The 20,188-nt window shown below is 37.4% G+C and overlaps 1 protein-coding gene across 1 annotated transcript in view; it reads left to right on the top strand.

Moving 5' to 3' along the window:
* The window catches only part of TIPARP (TCDD inducible poly(ADP-ribose) polymerase), a 28,330-nt gene extending 10,654 nt beyond the window's left edge, over window positions 1-17,676 (top strand). Inside the window, exons 3-6 of the mRNA XM_079100658.1 lie at window positions 8,006-8,174; window positions 9,475-9,635; window positions 14,720-14,998; window positions 15,617-17,676. Of these exons, the coding sequence (XP_078956784.1) occupies window positions 8,006-8,174; window positions 9,475-9,635; window positions 14,720-14,998; window positions 15,617-16,064 (1,057 nt within the window). The 3' untranslated portion in view covers window positions 16,065-17,676. The remainder of the gene's footprint in view (window positions 1-8,005; window positions 8,175-9,474; window positions 9,636-14,719; window positions 14,999-15,616) is intronic.
* Window positions 17,677-20,188: the final 2,512 nt, after the last annotated feature.

The following is a 20,188-nucleotide window of genomic DNA, read 5'->3' as shown; positions in this document are numbered from 1 at the left end:
TTAGTAGAGGATGTTTTGTGATAATTTTTATAATTGGTATTTCATTTATATGTGAGTTCTGAATTGCTTAAGGTTATTTGAAAACAACATTTGTTATTTTATTACTTACATGTTATAGTATTTTATATATGCTATACTATACTTTTGATCTTGTAGTTATGTTGAAAAGTTTTATATAAAGAAATTTAGTTCTCTTTACTGTCAAATTCCAAAAAATTGAATTAGTCAATATTTGTGCCTTGAATATGTGGGAGAGACGTTTTTGGTTTATTTTGAGGGAAGATAGAAACTTCTCAGTTTTAAAAATATTTCATTTTAAAGGGAACATTCATTTCCACAAAAATCTGTAACTGCATAATTTAAAGTATTATGAGGCATGTAATGCAATTATTAAGCACAATTTTTAAAAACCAGTCTGCTTTCTATTCCAGCTGCTCTTGTGAAAGTTAAGTTTCACTTCCTCATTAGTCCACAGCTGAGAAGCTTGTCGCACTGTAGTCACCTTCTACAAGTCTCAGGACATGTGATTGAACTTGGATCACAGTTAAGACTGTATGACATTGCTGGTATCTTCAGGGTACAAAATTTAATCCCATGCCTCCATAAATAGGTAGCAGTGAGATCTTCTGATCTCATAAGTATAATTTTTATTTATGACTTACATACGATTTCAGATTTACTCACATCTTATTAGAAAGTATTTTGTGAATGTGTGTTCTTTGCTTTGATCCGTATTTTTCTAATTTAAAAAAAAAAAAGTCAGCCTGACTGTCTGACTGTCAGGCCTTTTCCTTGTGTGGCAACGTAATTGCTTTCAGTGGTTGCATGGGTGGCAGTAGTGCGTAGGGGATTCAACATATGGCCTTACTTATTAGCAGGTTAGCAAAACATTCACATGAATTTGATAGCCAGTGTCTTAGTATCAAAGCTTTTTGAGAGTTAGCTGTGTTGTATGTTTGTTTAGAGCCCTACATTCTTCTGGAGAATATGCAATTACAAGGACCTAAACAAAGGGTATTCTTAAGAAATCTGACTGCTTCCTTTTTCCTCCCCTGTTGTTAGTTTTTCATTTCACTCTGTTCTCTTCTGGAATGACATGAACACCACAGCTTAGGTGTCTCACATTTTGTAAATCAGACATAAGGTTGCTAAACATTTATTTATAGATAAATGTGATTCCAGACAGTGTCCCACTCGATAACCGGCTACCTTCTCAGAAATTCACCTGCTTCCAAGATGTCCCAGGTGGGACCAAGGCAATAGGACTCGCAGAATTTTGTCTCATCATTTAGATTTTTTTATTTGTTCTAATTAGTTACACATGACAATAGAATGCATTTCGACACACCATATATAAATGGAGTATTCTCATTCTTCTGGTTGTATATAATGTAGAATAATACCGATCATGTAATCACATATGTACATAGGGTAATAATGTCCAATTCATTCTACTGTCCTTCTACCCCATACCTCCTCCCCTCCCTTCGCTTCCCTCTGCCTAATGCAAGAGTACCTCTGTTTTTCCCTAACCACCCACCCGCATTATGAATTAGCATCCGCATATCAGAGAAAACATTCAGCCTTTGGTTCTTTGGGATTTGCTTATTTTACTTAGCATAGTATTCTCCAGCCCCATCCATTTACCTGCAGATGCCATAATTTCATTCTTCTTTAAGGCTGAGTAAAATTCCATTGTGTGTGTGTGTGTGTGTGTGTGTGTGCGCACACACACACACACACACACACACCACCTTTATCCATCCATTGAAGGGCATCTAGTTGGTTCCATACTTTGGCTATTATGAATTGAGCTGCTATAATTGTTGATGTGGCTGCATCACTGTAGTATGCAGATTTTAAGTTCTTTGAGTATAGCGGGATAGCTGGGTAGTCAAATGGTGGTTCCATCCCAAGTTTTCTGAGAAATCGCCAAACCACTTTCCATAATGGTTGTACCAATTTGCAGTCGCACCAGCAATGTATGAGTGTACCTTTTCCCCCACATCCTCACCAACATTTATTGTTGCTTGTATTCTTGATAATTACCATTCTGACCAGAATGAGATGAAATCTTTGAGTAGTTTTGATTTGCATTTCTCTAATTGCTAGAGATATTGAACATTTTTTCATATATTTGTTGATCAGTTGTATTTCTTCTGTCGAGTGTTCGGTTCCTTAACCCATTTATTGATTGAATTATTTGTTTTTTGGTGTTGAGTTTTTAAGAGTTGATCCTAAACAATGCCTTGAATCTTAAAGTGGGAATACTCTTACCTACCCCCAGATATTTTGAGATATTTAGAAAGATGAGCTAAATCCATAATTCAAGTTTTATGTTAATAGTTTTATCAAGTGATTTAAGCCTCGGTAATCCTATGTCAACTAGATCAGGGTCTGTCCTTAGAGATGGACAGATTTTAATTCAGTTAACATTTGATTCTTGGTCTGCCCATAATTACTGATGTCCATATGTACATTGATATAAACTCCCGGTATTGATGTATGTATATCTGCCTACAATTACTTCCAAATGCAAAGGGGAAAAGTCCAGTTGTTACCAAGACCCAAAGTTGTTGTATAGAAATTAATTAGATTGCTAACCTCTGGTGAACATTCAAAGATGTTGCACTGGATGTAAGCATTTGTAGATAAGTTTTATTGACTCCCCCAACAGTTTTGTTCTACTTATTTGAGGCAGTGTTAGCAAAAGTCTTAATTAGTAACAGAATAATTGAGTTATTATGCTTCCAAAGGAGAAAGTTATGAGTACATAGTTCTCTGAGGTTTAGTAACTACTCTGCTTTCATTAAATGTTGGTACTGTATGTACCATACTTTGATTCTCATCACTTGGTAACACATTTGAAGGGGATGTGTAAGCTGCGAGATATAGCCCAGCATTACTAAATGAGTCCTGAAACATCAAAGTGAGTATCAAAATCCCTCTATATTTTGTGTGCCTGTGAAATTTCTTTAGCAGCGGCAAACATACCTCATCTGCCAAACCTTTCTCCAGTTAGTAGCAGAAGAGCCTCAATACTCTTCAGAGTGTACTTAATCATTCTATCATTGTTGGTGTGAGGAGACATTTTCACTTTACATCACAGTACTCAAATAGGGCCTACTAATTGTGACTGGTTAGTTTATTAGAGTGGATGTTAATAGTTTGAGGTCACAGGTTTATTCTTGTAGAAACCAGTTTGCTCTTACAGGCAGGATGCCAAGATTCCAAAGTCTAACTGATCTGGTTAAAACTAACTAGAATGGTATTCAAAAAGTTTATACTTAATTGGCCTTTGTTAAAGTCTGAGTTCTATATTTTATTTATATCACCTTCCCACTTAAACATGTTCCGCCTCTTGTAATTCCTGTTTTACTTAATGGCACCATTATCCAGTCACCTAGATTGGAGACGTGGGACACATCCCGGACTTTGTACTCTTTCCCACATGTACTTGCCCTCATGCAGTTTGATCTTAATTCTTAAATACCTTGCAAATCACCACTGCAGTTGTCTTAGTCCTCTGTGATCATTTGTCTTGTGTGCAGTTCTAATAGTTATAAATAGCTAAGTATAGAATAAATATCAATAAATAAATGAGTCTCTTCCCTCACCTCTTCTTATCTTCCCTTGCCAAAAATAAATAAATTGGTTCTCCACATCACCACTATTGGAGTAACCTTTATAAAAGGCAAGACTGGAACTTGTTGAAAATTTCCCATGATTCTTGCTGCCCACAGGGTCCAGTCCTAACCTCTTCACTTAGCACTCAGCCCTTCCTTACCTGACCCAAGCCAGCCTCTCCAGTCCAGTCTGTCTTACCCTTCTCTACCCATGCACACCCTGACCTCCCACGTGAGCCATATTGCTGCTCGCACATGCTCCTTGTGCCCTGCTTGGTTCCTTCTGCATGTTAGTCACTACTTGTAGGGCCTGGCCCACCCTTGTCTCATCTTCCTGGTGATTGACTAGACTGGACATACATTTCATCCACCCTGGGATGCCCCCTGACCACCAGCAGACTTAAGGCATCTGCTTGCCTGCAGGCCATGTTTCACGTGTGCCACAGGGTTTGCTCCTCCTGCTAGACTAGCATTCTGTGGCATTTAAACTTTTTCCTCCTTTTCCTAGTATGTAGCCCCACTACCTAATCATATGTCTACTTAAGATTATTTTGGCTTTTTAAAAATGGTCACATTTCCTTTCTGTTTTCAAACAATAAAATATAGAAAAATTGCCTTAAAGTGTTTGTTCTTTCCTGAGCTCCCACATGCATAAACTCAGGAACTATATATCTGGCTGAGTAAGTAGTGGTGTACAGATTTCTGTTTCATTCAATACCTGTTTCTTCATTGGTTCTGATTCTCATTCCAGCTGCCTGTTATTCATATTGTAGGCTTTCAGTTTCTTTTAGTATTTGAAATAAAAAAGAAATGATGTGTGGGGAATACTTGTGACTTCGTGTGGGTGTTGGAGCTCCATGTGTTGGTAATATGTGTTGGAAAATGTTGGCCTAATTAGTATGTGAAGATTGTGGAAGTATGTGAAGAATCACTGTCAACAAAACATCTAAATCATGAGAATGGGTGCCCTTTTCAGAATTTTAAATTAGTCTTATATCTGGATTCTTACAGTATATGGGTGGTGTATTAGTTGGCAAAACTTGTGAAAAGAGTAGTTAATATTTTAACAGTTCAAGTCCATTCTTTATAGCTTTAACAAAAGCTAAATTGTTCTATGTAGTGATCCCACAATAGGAATGCCCTCAGGACAGATAGACTTACCCACAGAATTATTGCACCCTGCTTTTACAGAGACCCCACCCAGCTCTCCATTCTCTAGCACTGTTTCTCTTGCACAGTTTTCACACACTCTGTATTTACTCCTTTGACCCCTTGTTCCTATCTGTTCAATACTCTTGATCTTCCCTTAAGGTTCTTAGAAGACAGACTCCTCAACTTGTGGCCTAACATCTTTCTCAGTGCCTGTTAAACCCCGGGTCACATTTCCTCGTCTCTTATGTACCCTTGGTGCCCTGTCCAAAAGGTCTCCTCCTCGCCTGTCTGAACTGCTCCCTTTTCTTTCTTTCTTTTTTTTTTTTTTTTAATTATTTAAACAAATGGAATACATGTTGTTTCTCTATTTGTACATACTGCTCCCTTCTTAATGAGAAACAAAGTGCTTGTACAACTCTTCTTGTTTTTTGATACAACCTTTTACTCACCATTGATGTTTCCTAATATTTAAACTCCTAAAATTCTTTCTCTTACAGAAAACTATCTTGGATTGATAAAGTAAAACCTCTTATTTTTCCTGACCTTTATCCATTCCTGGACAGTAGTAACCACTTTCTTTCCCATAATGCTGTGTGTCTATTCTTTTTCCTGTCATTCCCTGAGTGTATTTACCACTGATGAGTTTAGAAGGCAAATAAACTGCTTCTTTGGTTTAACATTGTGTTAATTATTCCTCTCATGGAGCCCCTGAAACACAGGGACTACATCTTTTTTAATTCTTTGTGTATTGCTTAATTCAGCCCACTATTACCATTACTACACATAGATGACTCATAATTGCTTTCTGATAATAGGAAGCAATGGTTTGATAGAAGAGTGATGGATGTTGAATGTTTGGCAACCGCAGTGCACACATTTGTACTGATGCAAATTGTGGAGGAAAATCTTGGTGTTGGATTTTTAAAGCATTCCCTGTTTAAGGGAGAGCAGGTGGTAAAATTAATCTTATAAAAAAAGATAATGTTTTTCAAATTTGTTATTTTGCCTCTGTCAGGTCTAGAACTGCATATTGAAAATCAAATACAGCTAAAAAAGTACTTTGATACACCAACCCAAAGAATAGTTGATTGTAGTAAATTAGAATTTGTCATAGAAATTTCATAATGCCCAAAGGACTGAAATTCACGGAGAATATAGCAAAAGCTGCAGTTGTAGATGTCTTTCTCATGCAAATCATTATCTGTGAAGTTTCAATAGTACAGGCTTGCACAGAAATTGCTAGCATGATGTCCAGAATGAAATCTGACACTTAAACAGCAAAAAGCTTTGGTTTTATGTGTGTTAATGTAATGACTGCTATTCTAAGAACTCAAAGAAAATAAGAGTTTTTTTTTTTTTTTTTTAGAATTTCCTAAAAACATTTCCCTTTTAAATTAGCTATTGCTATTTATTGTAAATCATTTTAAACAAAACAGTGACCAGTGTGATTTAAGCTTTATTTTATTGTCTAATATCTATTTTATGTGTAATTAAAATCATGTTGTTTTAAAGATCACATCCTATTTTTTAGTACTCTTTCTAAGCAAGAAAAAATTTGTTTAATACGTAGTGATTTTTAAATAAGTATATGGCTTTTTGAAAGTTATATGCTTTTTGGGTAACATCAGTTGGGCATATGGCCTGAATTGTTTTCACAGAGAACCTGACTTACAAATAATTTACATCGGGACAAAGGGCAAGAAGTAAATTTCCCTTGACACTTGTCAGGGGTATTGAGAGATGTTAATAGGCCTTCATGAGGGGAAGGGAGAGCCTTGGTAGGTTTGGATGGCTCTGTCCCAGTGCTTCAGCACCTTCCTTAGCGTACAGAAAGACAGTGGTGGGGCAGCAGTGAGGAAGTTGTTTAACCTGTGTAACCAAGTGGTTTTTACACCTTTGCACCAGAGTTCTGTCTATACAAAATGTGTCACAGTCTGGGAAACAAGTGCACCAAACATAGTTTGAAAAATGTTGCACTAACCAACAAAGCAAATAGGTAAAAGTTAATACCCTTTTCAAAATCCTGATTTACCGCAAGGAACTAAATTATTTGGGAAAATAATTCAGCCCCAACACCTGAATTTACCATGTCCCAGTTGTTCTGAATGCTACTAATTCTGGAGTATCCCAAGTTTTGTAGATGACCATTTAGAAATGTTCAGTAGAAGGGAGAGTATGAGGAAGGTATTCAGGAACTTAGTTACCTTGCTAATATCTGTGATGTTATTTTTTAATGTATTTCATTTATTTTTTAAATTGTAGACAGGCATAATACATTTATTCATTCATTCATTCATTCATTCATTTATTTATTTATTATGTGGTGCTGGGGATTGAACCAGTGTCTCACATGTGTCAGACAAGTGCTCTACCACTGAGCCACAACCCCAGATTTCATTTTTTATATTGCTTAGGGAAAATTTCAAGCATAATCATAAAGAGAAGAGAGAAGGGAAATGGATACTTTGCCAGTTACCTAAAGTAATGTTACAAATATTAGATGAAAAGTTCCATTAAAAGTAAATACAAGCCTGGTGGTGGTGGTGGCAGACACCTGTAATCCCAGTGATTTGGGAGGCTGAGGCAGGAGGATCACAAGTTTGAGACCAGCCTCAGCGATTTAGCGAAGCTCTAAGCAACTTAGCAAGACTGCGTCTCAAAACTTAAAAAAAAAAAAAAAAAAACTGTAAATATGTGTTTTAATTGGATTATGGTTTACAAATTATTTTTTAAATGAAACTAATCGTATAATGGAACTTCCCCTGCCAGCAATATGGAGATGTTTGGAAAGGGCTGATTTAGCATCAATAGACCATATAAAAAATGGCAAAATATTCCCATAGTTACCCTCACAATATCCAAATTTTCTCTTCATGTTTTGCCAACATTTTTTCTACTCAAGAATAAAACACAGTTTTGATTTTGGGTGGATTAAGAGTATTGGCTTAGTTTCAAAAGAATTTTTTTTTCTTTTGGATGTCTATATCAGCTTCATGCCTCAGACTGACATCCTGATTGGTGGATGCCAGGGTTTGACTCACCTTGCTAGGAAGTGGAATATGGGATTATGTTGATTAGCTTAGACCACTAAGGCTGTTGACAATGCTACCATAACTCTATGGCCTGGAAATTTTGGTCTCCTTAGGAAAGGGCATATAGAGAATGGATACTGAGAAAATGCTCAGATGGATATTTTTATTTAGCAGTTTTTTCTTGGGTCTTTTTAGAGGACAAGAATTTTGGGCAGATTTGAATGCCATGAATGTGTATGAAACAGCTGAATTTGACCAACTACGAAGGCTGTCCACACCACCCTCTTGCAATGTCAACTCTGTTTACAACACAGTTTGGAAATTCTTCTGTAGAGATCACTTTGGATGGAGAGAATATCCTGAGGTATTTACATGATCTTTAAAAAAAAAAAAAAATACAAAAACATACATTTGAGTTGGGGTTTTTGTTTTGTTTTTGTCTTTGTTCTGTTATTCTTCCTTTATGACAGTGACTAAGCAGAACTACAGGTCATAATTACAGAGCTTCTTGATGTAACAGTCTTGCTGATACAGGTAAAAGTTTTCTCCATTTTTCTGAAAACATTTCTTTCCATTAACCTGAAATCCTTACATAGAATGCCACTATTATCAGAGAACTAAAACAGTCTCTCCAGAATCAAGATAAAGTACTTAGACTTGGTACCATTAGAATGATTTTAATGAGATGAAAACTTGTGTAACTTCTGTATCTGCCTCCTGGATTTACAGAGATTAGATCAAGTGTTAAACACCATTTCAGAAGCCAGAGAGAAAGTCATTCTTAGGTCCCTGGAAGAAGTGCTTGAAAATGTTTATTAAGCTGTGGTCAAGCAATAATAATAATTTATTTAGAATTTTGTCTTATGTACTCTTGTATCCTTTGTCCGAGATAGTGAAACTAGCATATCAGTTTCAAAGAAGGTTTTAAAATGGTATTTTACATTGCTTCTGAATGACAACTTGGTGTCAAACACCCTGAAATGAACTTTAGAGATTAATCTCCTATTCTGAGATCTGACTTCTTCAATTTGATTGATAATTTTTAGCATTACAGAATGGGAGAATTTATCTACCTTATTTAGTGTTTTTTTTTTTTTTTTTTTTTTTTTTAAGACATCCCAAAAGAATATGACCTAGTTAACTGCTATAAAATACAATATTGAACTAATTTTTTTTTTTTTTTACTCTTTTAAGTAATCACTACTATCTGCCTTCATCTTCCTTTCAAACAGAGTAATAGCCTGTTTAAAATGTATTTTTAGAATACAAACTTGTCCTGTGTTCCACCTATCAGATGTTTCTCAGGTTTGAAACTTACTTGGTGTTTTTGAACTTTTTATGCTTACTTCCCCTTCTCAAAATTCCCTTAAGAAAGAAAGATAAAAAAATCTCTAGGACATCATTAAGGTGGAAAATACAATGGAGTAGTTTCTTACATGTTTCATAGGGAGACGTCTATGTTCTAGAACAGGGAGCATATTTCTACTCTGTATCTTTGAGGGGAAATCCTACATATAAAGGGAATTAATTTGATTTACTGTACTTGGGGTTGAAATTCTCTGGCATTAACAGTGAGGTTAACTATTTTTGCCTTAAGTTACATTTTCATATTTCATGGCGATTGTTTATTAATTTTTCTTTTTATCTTGTTTTCCACTCCATAGTCTGTTATTCGACTGATCGAAGAAGCCAACTCTCGGGGTCTGAAAGAGGTTCGATTTATGATGTGGAACAACCACTACATTCTCCATAACTCATTCTTCAGGAGAGAAGTAAAAAGGAGACCACTCTTCCGCTCCTGTTTTATTCTACTACCATATTTACAGTAAGTGTCCAATGGAAAGTCTAATATCAATGTACTTTTGAATGCCAGTGGAAACATTTTTAAATCAAGATGTATCTTGGTTATTCCCCCTAGAATGTGATTCTGAATTATTGCTTTAATTTTCTAATAAATTGAGTTCAGGTAAGCTACAGTTAACATTGAAAAGAGGAAGTATCGGATTTTTTAAACTGAGAAGCAAAGTTAGCATTTTTTCACAACTAAAAGTAATTGTTTGGAGGCAGAGAGTTTGCATTTCTTCAGGGAAGATTGAGTTTTCCATTCCATGAGGATCTTCTTTTGTGTTTCAAGGCAACTTCCTGCGCCAGATATGCTGTCAGGGAGGTTGGGTAGAATCCCATAGATGGTGATCTCTGTTCTCTCTTCCTTGAATGAATTTCAGTTGGAAAATTTCATCTTATAAAATTTGGAAAAATTCATCTTACCAAAATTATCAAATGAGCAAATTTACTGGCTCATTTCCTTGGTGAAGCATATTTTCTACAGTACTAAAATTTTCTGTCCTATATCCTAAGAATGCAGTCACCCTTCTGAATTGTAAATAAGCTCTTCTTCCATTTTCCCAAGTACCATTTCTTCCTCTTCCTTTCCAAAATATCCCATTGGCATATCTTCATAGGTACCAAAAGGTTGGGCATATTACCAATTATGTGGCCATCTTTGAAAGTTGGTATCTCTAGGGAGATTGTATACTCTACTATATCCTGATATTGAAAGTGGTTACAACATATATTTGATTTTATGAACTTGCAATCTAAAATAGTGTTAGTTGGTTTCTTCCCATCTCTTAGGTAAAGGTGCTGTTTTTATGTTTCTATTGTTTTTATATCAAGCACTGTATTTTCTCTAAGTCATTATGAGAGAACTTAATCCTAATTCTGAGATTGCAAGGGAAATGTTGAAAACAAAATGCAAACACATAACCCCTGAAATGTCAGTATTCATAAGAAACTTGTAATAAGACCAATTTTAGAAATATATATTGGCTTTGGTTTGTTTACTGTTTTGTTTGCAGTCCAAATGTGAAATTTTTACTTGTAGAGGGTTTTTTTTGTTTGTTTCTTATTGGTTTTTTTGCCCCCCCCCCCTTTTTTTTTTACAAGTAGGAAAAAAAAAAAAAAAAAAAAATAACCCAAAATGCCATTTCTAGGATTTCATCAGCACAACTGGAGCTAGATCAGCATGAAGTAGTTAGGAACAGTGGTCTTGGTGAGATCGTTGAACTCATTAGTGAGAACAACAGCTTGGCCTTGCTGAGCCAGTCCAGCAAGATGTAGCTTCTGTGTGAGGGTAAAAATGCTCATTCAGGTCCTGTATTCTTGGTGAAGTTTTAATAAACAAGTGAAAATCCACTTTTTTCAATCCTAAGACAAGTAATTATGAAATGCTTCTCTTTTTTAAATTTAGACTTGTTTTTATAAGTGTAAAACTATAAAGTAATACAAGCAGTAGTGGAACTAATGCTAGAAATGGCTTTACTATATTTATAATATAGGCTTAAAAGAGAACAAAAATGTTACTTCCTCTTTTTTTTTTTTTAATTTTTAATTTTCTATTTTAGTTTTCCTGTCTGAAATGGTGATAATCAAGCATAAAATAAGAGGTCAGCAAATCAGAGATTAGGCAGATGCTTTAGCAAGAAAAGAGCAGAGGAATAGCAAGTTCACCAGAGTGGAATGGATAAATCCAACAGTCCTGTCTGCCCTCGAGTCAGGGGTTAGCTGAGCTGAGAGAAGATGAGGAGACTGGTTCCAAAAACAGATTCCAGGAGCAAATTCCAGATACAATGGTCTTAGCCAGAGAGAGAGAGTTTTATTTTGTCCTTTGCATTTACATGTTATTAAATGCAAAGGATCAAAGAAAGGTGAAAGAGGTCACAATTGTCAGAGAATCAGAGCTGTCTTAAGAATTGGAAATGCTAGGATATGGGGGAAGGAGTGGGGAAGGGAGACTGACTTAATTCATTGATTTTTCTACAAATTCAACTATTATGTTTGTTTTCTTTTTTTTTTTTTTTTTTTTTTTTTAATTAAAAGGGCTTCCTTGCTGCCTTTTTAGCAGGGCTGATAACAAGGGACTTTTTCTTTAATATTTTTAGAACATTTGAGCCAAGGTGGTAAAAAAACATCAAATCTCAGATTTAGGGTGTGCTTGGGGGTCCATTTTGTGCAGGTGGAAGGATATCTGCTGTGCAGTCGTCTTGTGGTGAGATGGCATAATACAGTTTCTTTGATTCCTCCCCCAGAAGAGTAAAATCAGCTAATTTTGATTTCATTACTGAAGTAGGTTTGGCAAACATCTTTCAAAGAAGTGAAGGGAGGAAAGGAGAGTGTTAAAAGGTGAACCTTGGATTCTGAAAATCCATTCTTCAGAGGCCCTCGAGTATAAGCTCAATACAGTATTAACTTTGCCTCTCTTGAGAAGGCTGAGACAGCACCATGAAGCATGCCACGAGCTGAGTAGAAACAGCATTGTCTGCTGGACACCTGGCACACACCTATAATCCCAGCAAAGTGGGAGACGGAGGCAGGAGGATCATGAGTTCAAAGCCAGCCTCAGCAAAAGCACGGCACTAAGTAACTGTCTCTAAATAAAACACAAAATAAGGCTGGGGATGTGGCTCAGTGGTCGAGTACCCCTGAGTTCAATCCCTGGCACCCCCGATCTTCCCCCCCCCCCCCCCCCCAAAAAAAAAAAAAAAAAAAAAAAAAAACAAAAAAAAAACAGCCTTGTCAGAAAATCCAGGCACATTTGTGACTTTGTTTAGTATGGGTAGGAATGGATACTAACCATATATAAAATCGAATTTAACATCTTAAGATGTATAAGGTTTATTTGCCCTGGCTCATCTTCAAGCATGTCCAAGTAAATAACAGACCTTTAAGACTTATATGAAGTTATTTTATGGAATGGGTTCTTGGGAAGGAACAGTAGCAGAGAAAAAAGGAGCATTCTCATTGTTAGGTTTTCAGTACAGGCTGAAACAGTCTGTAACCTTTATTGGGCATAGTGTTGGGGGAGAATCTTACCTTCCTTCCTCAATCCAGAAACCTTTGTTGTGACTTCAACCCCTGATAATAATGGAAAACTGGATGGGCTGGGTCTTGTCTTCTACAGAGTAGGAAGAGAGGAGCTAAAAATAAAGGGCTTACATTCTGTGCTTTCCTGCTACTCCCATAGAACAGTGATGGCTTTTTAAGGAGTTACACACCTTTGAGATTTCAAAGTAACGGGGCCTATCTTTAGGAAAATGTACCAGTGGAAAATGGGTCATGGTACCAGAAAAATGTATCCTACTGAGGCTCCAAGGAATCTACCAGGGCTCCTAAGAAATGCCCCAGAGGATAAGAACCGTGTGCCTTCTGTCTTGAAAGTTGGAGATGCCAGCACCACTTTAAATCTGTCCTGAACTTCACACACCTGGGGGATTTTGCCCTGAAGCTACTTGCTCAAAAAACACTTTCACAAAGGAACTTGAAAGCACAGCTGCTTACTTGACAGAGGTGGGACTTGAGAAGCCAGTGCGTATCCGTAGTTTTAGCTGTTTTTTTTTTTTTTTTTGTACTGGAATTGAACCCAGCGGCACTCAACCACTGAGCCACATCCCCTGCACTTTTTATATTTTATTTTGAGGCAGAGTCTCTCTAAGTTGCTTAGGGCCTTGAGAGGTGCTGAGGCTGGTTTTGAACGCCTGGTCATCCTCCTGCCTCAGCCTCCCAAGCTGCTGGGATTATAAGCATGCGTACCATGCCTGGCTTAGTTTTAGCTTCTCAGTGAGCCATCTCTTATTGTGAAAACACTGTGATATTTTAGCCGCAGTGAGAGGCGGGCAAATGGAGTTGGGATCCCAATGCCCATCTGTCACTTTCTAGCCTTTTAAAAAAAAGTATAAATTGTGAAATCTATAGAAATGGAAAGAGTGTGAATTTAGAGACTACACGCAGGCCTGGATTCAAATCCTGTCTCTGTTCTTTGGTCACTATTCTAGGGCAAATTGTTTAATCTCTCTGAACTTTAGTTTCTGTTTTTGAAAAGCGTGGGTAACTAAGTGATCTTGCAATTATTGTGACAGCAGCACTGTGCGAAATACCTGGCCTACAGTTTGCTGGGCGAGGGTGAGGGTGGGATGTGCTCTGGACAGGAGGTGCCTGTTCACACGCAGCTATGACCTCTGTGTCATAAAGCTCTTTTGAAAATTTTGACTTCCTAATCCCTTTGGCAGACATTGCTTCCTTGTGACCACTTGTGTGTCAAGGAGTGTGACAGTGCCCTCACTCTGAGACAGGTCTCAGGGTCAGGATTTCCTTACGCTCTGTGTCTTCCCTTTTTGTCTGTTTTGAACAAAAACGCTACAAACAATGATATAAGTTTAAGCATTTAATCAGGCAGGGATAAGTAACTTACCAAAGCTACTGCTTATCTAAAGTCATCCTTCAAAGTAACAACTGAATGTAAAGGTTCTGTGATACGCTTTCTGGTCTAGGTTATAGTAGTAATTAGCTCCATCTTAATCACACCAAACTATAAAATTTGAATACTGGTGGGCTTTATTATTCGTGATCTTAAAAAGTGAGGGAAATTTCAGATACTTGTCAGCTTTGGGTGCCTGCTTCATGATATTTATTTCTTTTTATACAGAAACAAACCCCTTTTCATCATCTGCCCAACTTTGTTTCCCATCCCACACAACCTTTAGTGAGTATTAGCGAAGTTCCAATAAAGCATATAGATTATCATCACTCCCTTGAAGAAACGAAGTTTCTTTAACAGAATAGAAAAGAGATCTCCAGGAAGATTCAGAAGCAGAGATACTCAAATGGGCCCTTGCTTGTTTGCCTTGCAGCAATACATTCCAGAGCTTCTCCACAGGGAGGAAGCCAGGAAGAAGCTAATAATAGGTTATCCATGTACAGGCAGTGGGGTGTTTTTGTTTTTTCTCTAAAATGAATAATATTTTTGTTTTTTAAACAAACGTTTAAGACATACATGTTATGTTATAGAGCGCTTGTAATGTGAAATGTATTTATTGCTGAGTGTTTTACGTCCATGTTCCTTCTCCTCCTTAGGACACTTGGTGGAGTTCCCACTCAGGCTCCTCCACCTCTTGAAACAAGTTCATCATCACAAATCATCTGTCCAGATGGGGTCACCTCAGCAAACTTTTACCCTGAAACTTGGATTTATATGCATCCATCTCAGGACTTCATTCAAGTGCCTGTTTCTGCAGAGGACAAAAGTTACCGAATCATTTACAATCTTTTTCATAAGACTGTGCCTGAATTTAAATATAGAATTTTGCAAATATTAAGAGTCCAAAACCAGTTTCTTTGGGAGAAATATAAAAGGTGAGTCAGAGATGTGAAAAGTTCCATGAGAGCTTTTCTTAATGTAGCTCATATCAAGTGCAGGATGCACTAAACACCTGCATATAATTTAATATGTTTGTATTTTTCCACATATTAACTCATATGATCCTCAGCAAACCTATAAACAGGATTATTACAATTTACACTTTGCCAAGAGGAAAGTGAATAGTAGAAAAGTTTGGCAACTTGCCCTGGGTCACACAGCTAGTAAGGCGCGGCGCTGGAATTTGAACCTGAGCAGTAATCTCTGCTGTGCTGCCCCTCATACCAGCAGGCGAGCTAATGTAGTACAAAGGGAACTCACGCAGATTTGAGGAAGCTCAGACGGGAGGGGATCCCAGGGAAGGTAAAACATGAACTGGATTTGAAATGGAAGGGAAAGCAAGTGGGTGGTGGTGGAGAAGGAAGGATAGGGACTTTTCTGGAATGGAAAAGCTCAATTTAAACTTTTCATGTGATCTTTGATGGCATCTTGCCCTTGATACCTTCATGAGTCCTTTTCCCCCTTGAAATCATGAAGAGAAGCTTGTGACTACATCATGCTTATTAAATTGATCTGTATTTCCTTCTGATTTCTCTATTCATTTTTTGCATTAGGAAAAAGGAATATATGAACAGGAAAATGTTTGGCCGTGACAGAATAATAAACGAGAGACATTTATTTCATGGAACATCCCAGGATGTGGTAGATGGAATCTGCAAGCACAACTTTGACCCTCGAGTCTGTGGAAAGCATGCTACAATGTTTGGACAAGGCAGTTATTTTGCAAAGAAGGCAAGCTACTCTCATAACTTTTCTAAGAAGTCCTCCAAAGGCGTCCATTTCATGTTTTTGGCCAAAGTGCTGACTGGCAGATACACAATGGGTAGTCATGGCATGAGAAGGCCCCCTCCTGTCAATCCTGGCAGTGTCACCAGTGACCTGTATGACTCTTGTGTGGATAATTTCTTTGAGCCTCAGATTTTTGTCATTTTTAATGATGATCAGAGTTATCCTTATTTTGTTATCCAATATGAAGAAGTCAGTAACACTGTTTCCATTTGAAAAATCTTGGTACTGCAAAATTATTTGATATGAACTCAATCCAGCATCTGTAGCAGGTTTTGAACGGGTGGGACTGGGTAGGGAACAGCATTGGACAGTAATAGGGCATTTTTCAGACCCATTTTTTTAAGTGCTAGAAAATGTAATTTTTTTTTTTTAAAGAAAAACAGATTTTAAAATGACCACTTATTCTTTAATTATTACTAATTGTTAGTGTACTCAGTGTGAAAAAGACTAAAGATTGCATACTCTCCATTCACACTTGTACATATAGGCAGCAATATTATTAGAAGCATCTGAAAGCAGAAAAAAGAAAAACCAATAGCTTAACTAATCAAATGCTGCTTGGGTCTGGTAGAAGTCTGGCCCAGTCAGATGGAAACAAGTCAGATGAGCAACGTGAGGATAATTTCTTACACTGATAATACTGATTGGAACTGATATTATCATGCTTATTTCCATCCAGAACATCACAGCTTTGGTGTAGTATAAGTTCACAAAATTTTGGTGGCTAGAAAGAAGTTTTTATTTCTATCAGGTCTGAAACACATCACCCAATCAGAGACCATTAATGACTTTAACTGTTCTGCGGAGTTTGCCTGAGAATTCAGAGTTCTGTTTAGAGGAAGTTTAGGAAAGGGGGAGGGAAAAAAAAAAAAAAAAGGAACTGTTTGAAAATTTCTCACCAGCAAAATTTCTCATTAACTAGTCATATAAAATAAGATTGTTGTTGTTTAACTTCAGCATTGGGATACTCTTCCATGATCATTCATCTGGGTTCAAAGGAGTTGGGCAGCTAACTGGTCAAAGCCAGCGTCGAATATCAGGAGTATTACCTGCCTTTGGGGGTTCTAGACCTAGTGCCTGCCTGGAGGTTTTAGAGAAAGGAAGTACATCTGCAGCCAAACTGATAAGTTGTTTTACTGTGCTTTGCATACAGTAGATTCTCTGAAGTATTTGTTGAATTGAAATCACCATTAAAGGTGGCAGTCCGCCCTGTGCCTGCCTTGCTGGGTGCAGCTGGGTCCCCTGGCTGGCTCTGTGTCCTACACTACTCAGTTAATAGAAACACAAACTTGGAATTGTGCCCCGGCCCAGCTGGAGCACTGCTAGGTGAACATGCTGCTGTTGCTTCAGTTCAGAGATAGCAGCCGTGCTTTGCCTCAAGCAAAGCAAGTCCTGCATCTTACTAGAGTGGCAGTGGCTGTTGGCAGAATTCACCACAGAATTCCTTTAGACACCAAGCTCTCCTAGTACACTTGTGGTTTTTTCATTTACCTGTTGTTTAAAGCAAGATATAGCTGTACCGACGTCTCAGTGAATCACCTGCTCGAGCACTTACAGGGCTTCCACACAGCTATTTATTTTGCTCTAGTTGACCCTGTTGTGTGCTGCATTGGCACAAAACAGGCAACTGTGGCCGTTCTTTCATTCAGTTATAACTTTAAAGCAGTGATTCCCAATCTTTTTCAAGACAAGACATCTTACCATTGCTTATTTGATTTTATGAAACCTGTTCCTTTTTTCTTCCCTAAAAGAAACAAAAGCTTTATGACATATTTATTTTTTTAATAAAACTAAGCAAAAATAAAAGTTATGGTAATTCTTTAAACCTTGTTTTGTTTCCATTTACTGTGCCTGAATTCACCACGTTTGGTGATCTGTGCAAGCTGACTGGTTGTTGGGTTGAATGAGCAGATGTGTGACTGATGACTGAATGAACAGTCCTATCAGGACTTGCTGCTTAACCCTTGCTGCCCTGAGAATCCACAGAACATTAATATTAGCAAACAACATGAGGAAAACGTGAGCCAGCGTCCCCTTCAGTTGTGTGAAGGACATATAAAAAGGGATTGTGGGCTCCTTGGATTTCAGCAAGTAAAGGTCATCTTGCTGGCGTATGGAAGCCCCTCTGCTAGGATTTCACCCACCACTGTAATGCTCACATTTCCGCAATAGGATCGTGTGTTCTAAATGAGAATAACAATCTCAATTTTCAAATGGTTCTATGGATTTAAAACACACTAAAACGTATTTGGTAACTTCTACCAGCACAACTATAATTTACACCATTTCAGAAAACTGGAACTTACTCTTCATTTTTACTTTGGCTAAGATTTCTAGGAAGCTGGGAGTGACACCCACCTATAATCACAGTGCTTGGGAGGCCGAAGCAGGAGGCTAACTTGAACTAAAGTTTAAGACCAGTTTTAAAAAACAGACCCTGTTTAAAAAAAAAAAAAGTTGGAAAGTTTGAACTCCTTGAGATAGTCCAGTGTTACAGTTCTGTAGTCAAGATTCCTTTGTGCAAAGTTTATAAATATTGGGTGGCTTAGAATCATTAATCCAAAACCTGACTGTGTCTTCTGTTACCTGTTTGATTAAGTAAATGATTACTGATAAAGGTAATCATTAGGTTCTGAAATAAGAAGTTGTTTTATTTTACAACAATCTAAAAATGGCGAACTTTCATTTGGTGGGTCCTATGTTCGACAGCAGAGCTGTGAAGTGCTTCACAGTACACAAAAAATAGCCTTTTAAACCTGTAAGTGGCAAGAGTGCACTAAATAGCGAGTACCATGCTATCGGTTTAATGTTTTGTCAGAATACCTTACTGCCAGTTTCAGTCTAAGGGTTTATTTAAGAAGAGATGATTATAAATGTTCTTAGCTTTCCTTAGTTGGACTTCAACAAAGCACATTCCACACAGCACTTCTCCTAGATTGTAACCCACAGCACTCATTTTATTGCAAATATTTGATCATTTAATAACTTGAGCTCTTTAGTTACAACTATACCACAATCATGGACAAATCATAACCTTTTACATGCTTAGTCTTCCCATCTCTGAAGTAGACTTTAAAAAAGACTTAGTAACATTCGAACTTCAAGACCCTTCAATGCAAAAGTTTTCTCTAAAGTGCTACATAAACAACCAATAGCATTCACTTAAAAATTAAAATCCAGGTACATCTTTCTTAGTAGTGTTGGGTTTCAGAGACTGAGCCTTCCGTTTCTTAGATTTGAGTGCTCACTGCTGGCGACCTACTGGCGTGCAGTGCCTCAGAGTTTGCTCTCTACCTCCTGAGCCTGCGTAGTCCGTTCTTCGTGGGCTGAGTATGGAAAGGTTTCATCAGTGTTGTTGGTCTTGTTTCATTTCTTAAGTCCTCAGAATATCTTTTGGGAGACTTAACTCCTCTGTACAACTGTCAGATGGCAGCTCTTTTGAAGCTTTAATCCTACATGAATGGAAGTGTTTGTATTAGAAATGTTTCACAAACGCCTGCTAAATTCTTCAAGCTAGTGGAGCAGTGCCCAACCATTTTAAGTATGTCAGAATTTCACAGACCTTCATGACAGTACTTGATTGTACTTAGGTTCCTAATAAAAGTCATACTGACCAAAATCTGGGAACTCAATGCTTCTTTTTAAGCAAACTTCCTTGTCACAGTCGTATATATTTACATTGATATGTGGAACATACTTAGTCTAGACGCCTTCAGTTCTCTGATGTGATCATTCCCATGTGCTGCAGGAGTTCAGTTAGCCTGGGAACCACTGGGCTTGACTATTTCTAAACCCAAATTCAATATTTTTAACTAGATAGTTCTCCTTAATTATATCTGATCTTAAAATAGCCCTAATTCAATTACCTAGTTGATAGGCCCAACCATGTGTTCAAAAGCTGCTAAAATGCTTAGCAATTCTCAAGGGTTGAACTTTCATTTGGTGGGTCCTGTGTTCGACAGCAGAGCTGTGAAGTGCTTCACAGTACACAAAAAATAAACCTTTTAAACCTGTAAGTGGCAAGAGTGCACTAAACAGGTACCACTTGACTACATGACTGGCACTCTTCAATAAAAATACATTCCCATGCAACCATCAGTTCATAAATTGTTTCTTGAGCAGCTGTGAAAGATTCTGATGAGCAACCCAGATTTTGCTGACAAGTCCCCCTTGAAGGTTATGCATTTTATAGTATTTTGTTCAAGAGCTTAAGTCATACTTTCTAAGCTGGGTGCAGTTAACTTCCATGTAGGGGTAGCAACCTTAAATCTAATTAACTTTGGTTTCAATGATTTCAACCAACTGAACCCAGTATTTGAATTTCAATTCTAATCACT

This window comes from Sciurus vulgaris, assembly GCF_902686455.1.
Source record: "Sciurus vulgaris genome assembly, chromosome: 10".
Taxonomy (NCBI): Eukaryota; Metazoa; Chordata; class Mammalia; order Rodentia; family Sciuridae; genus Sciurus; species Sciurus vulgaris.
Note: the sequence above shows the minus strand (reverse complement) of the source record. Positions and strands in the feature narration are given on the sequence as shown.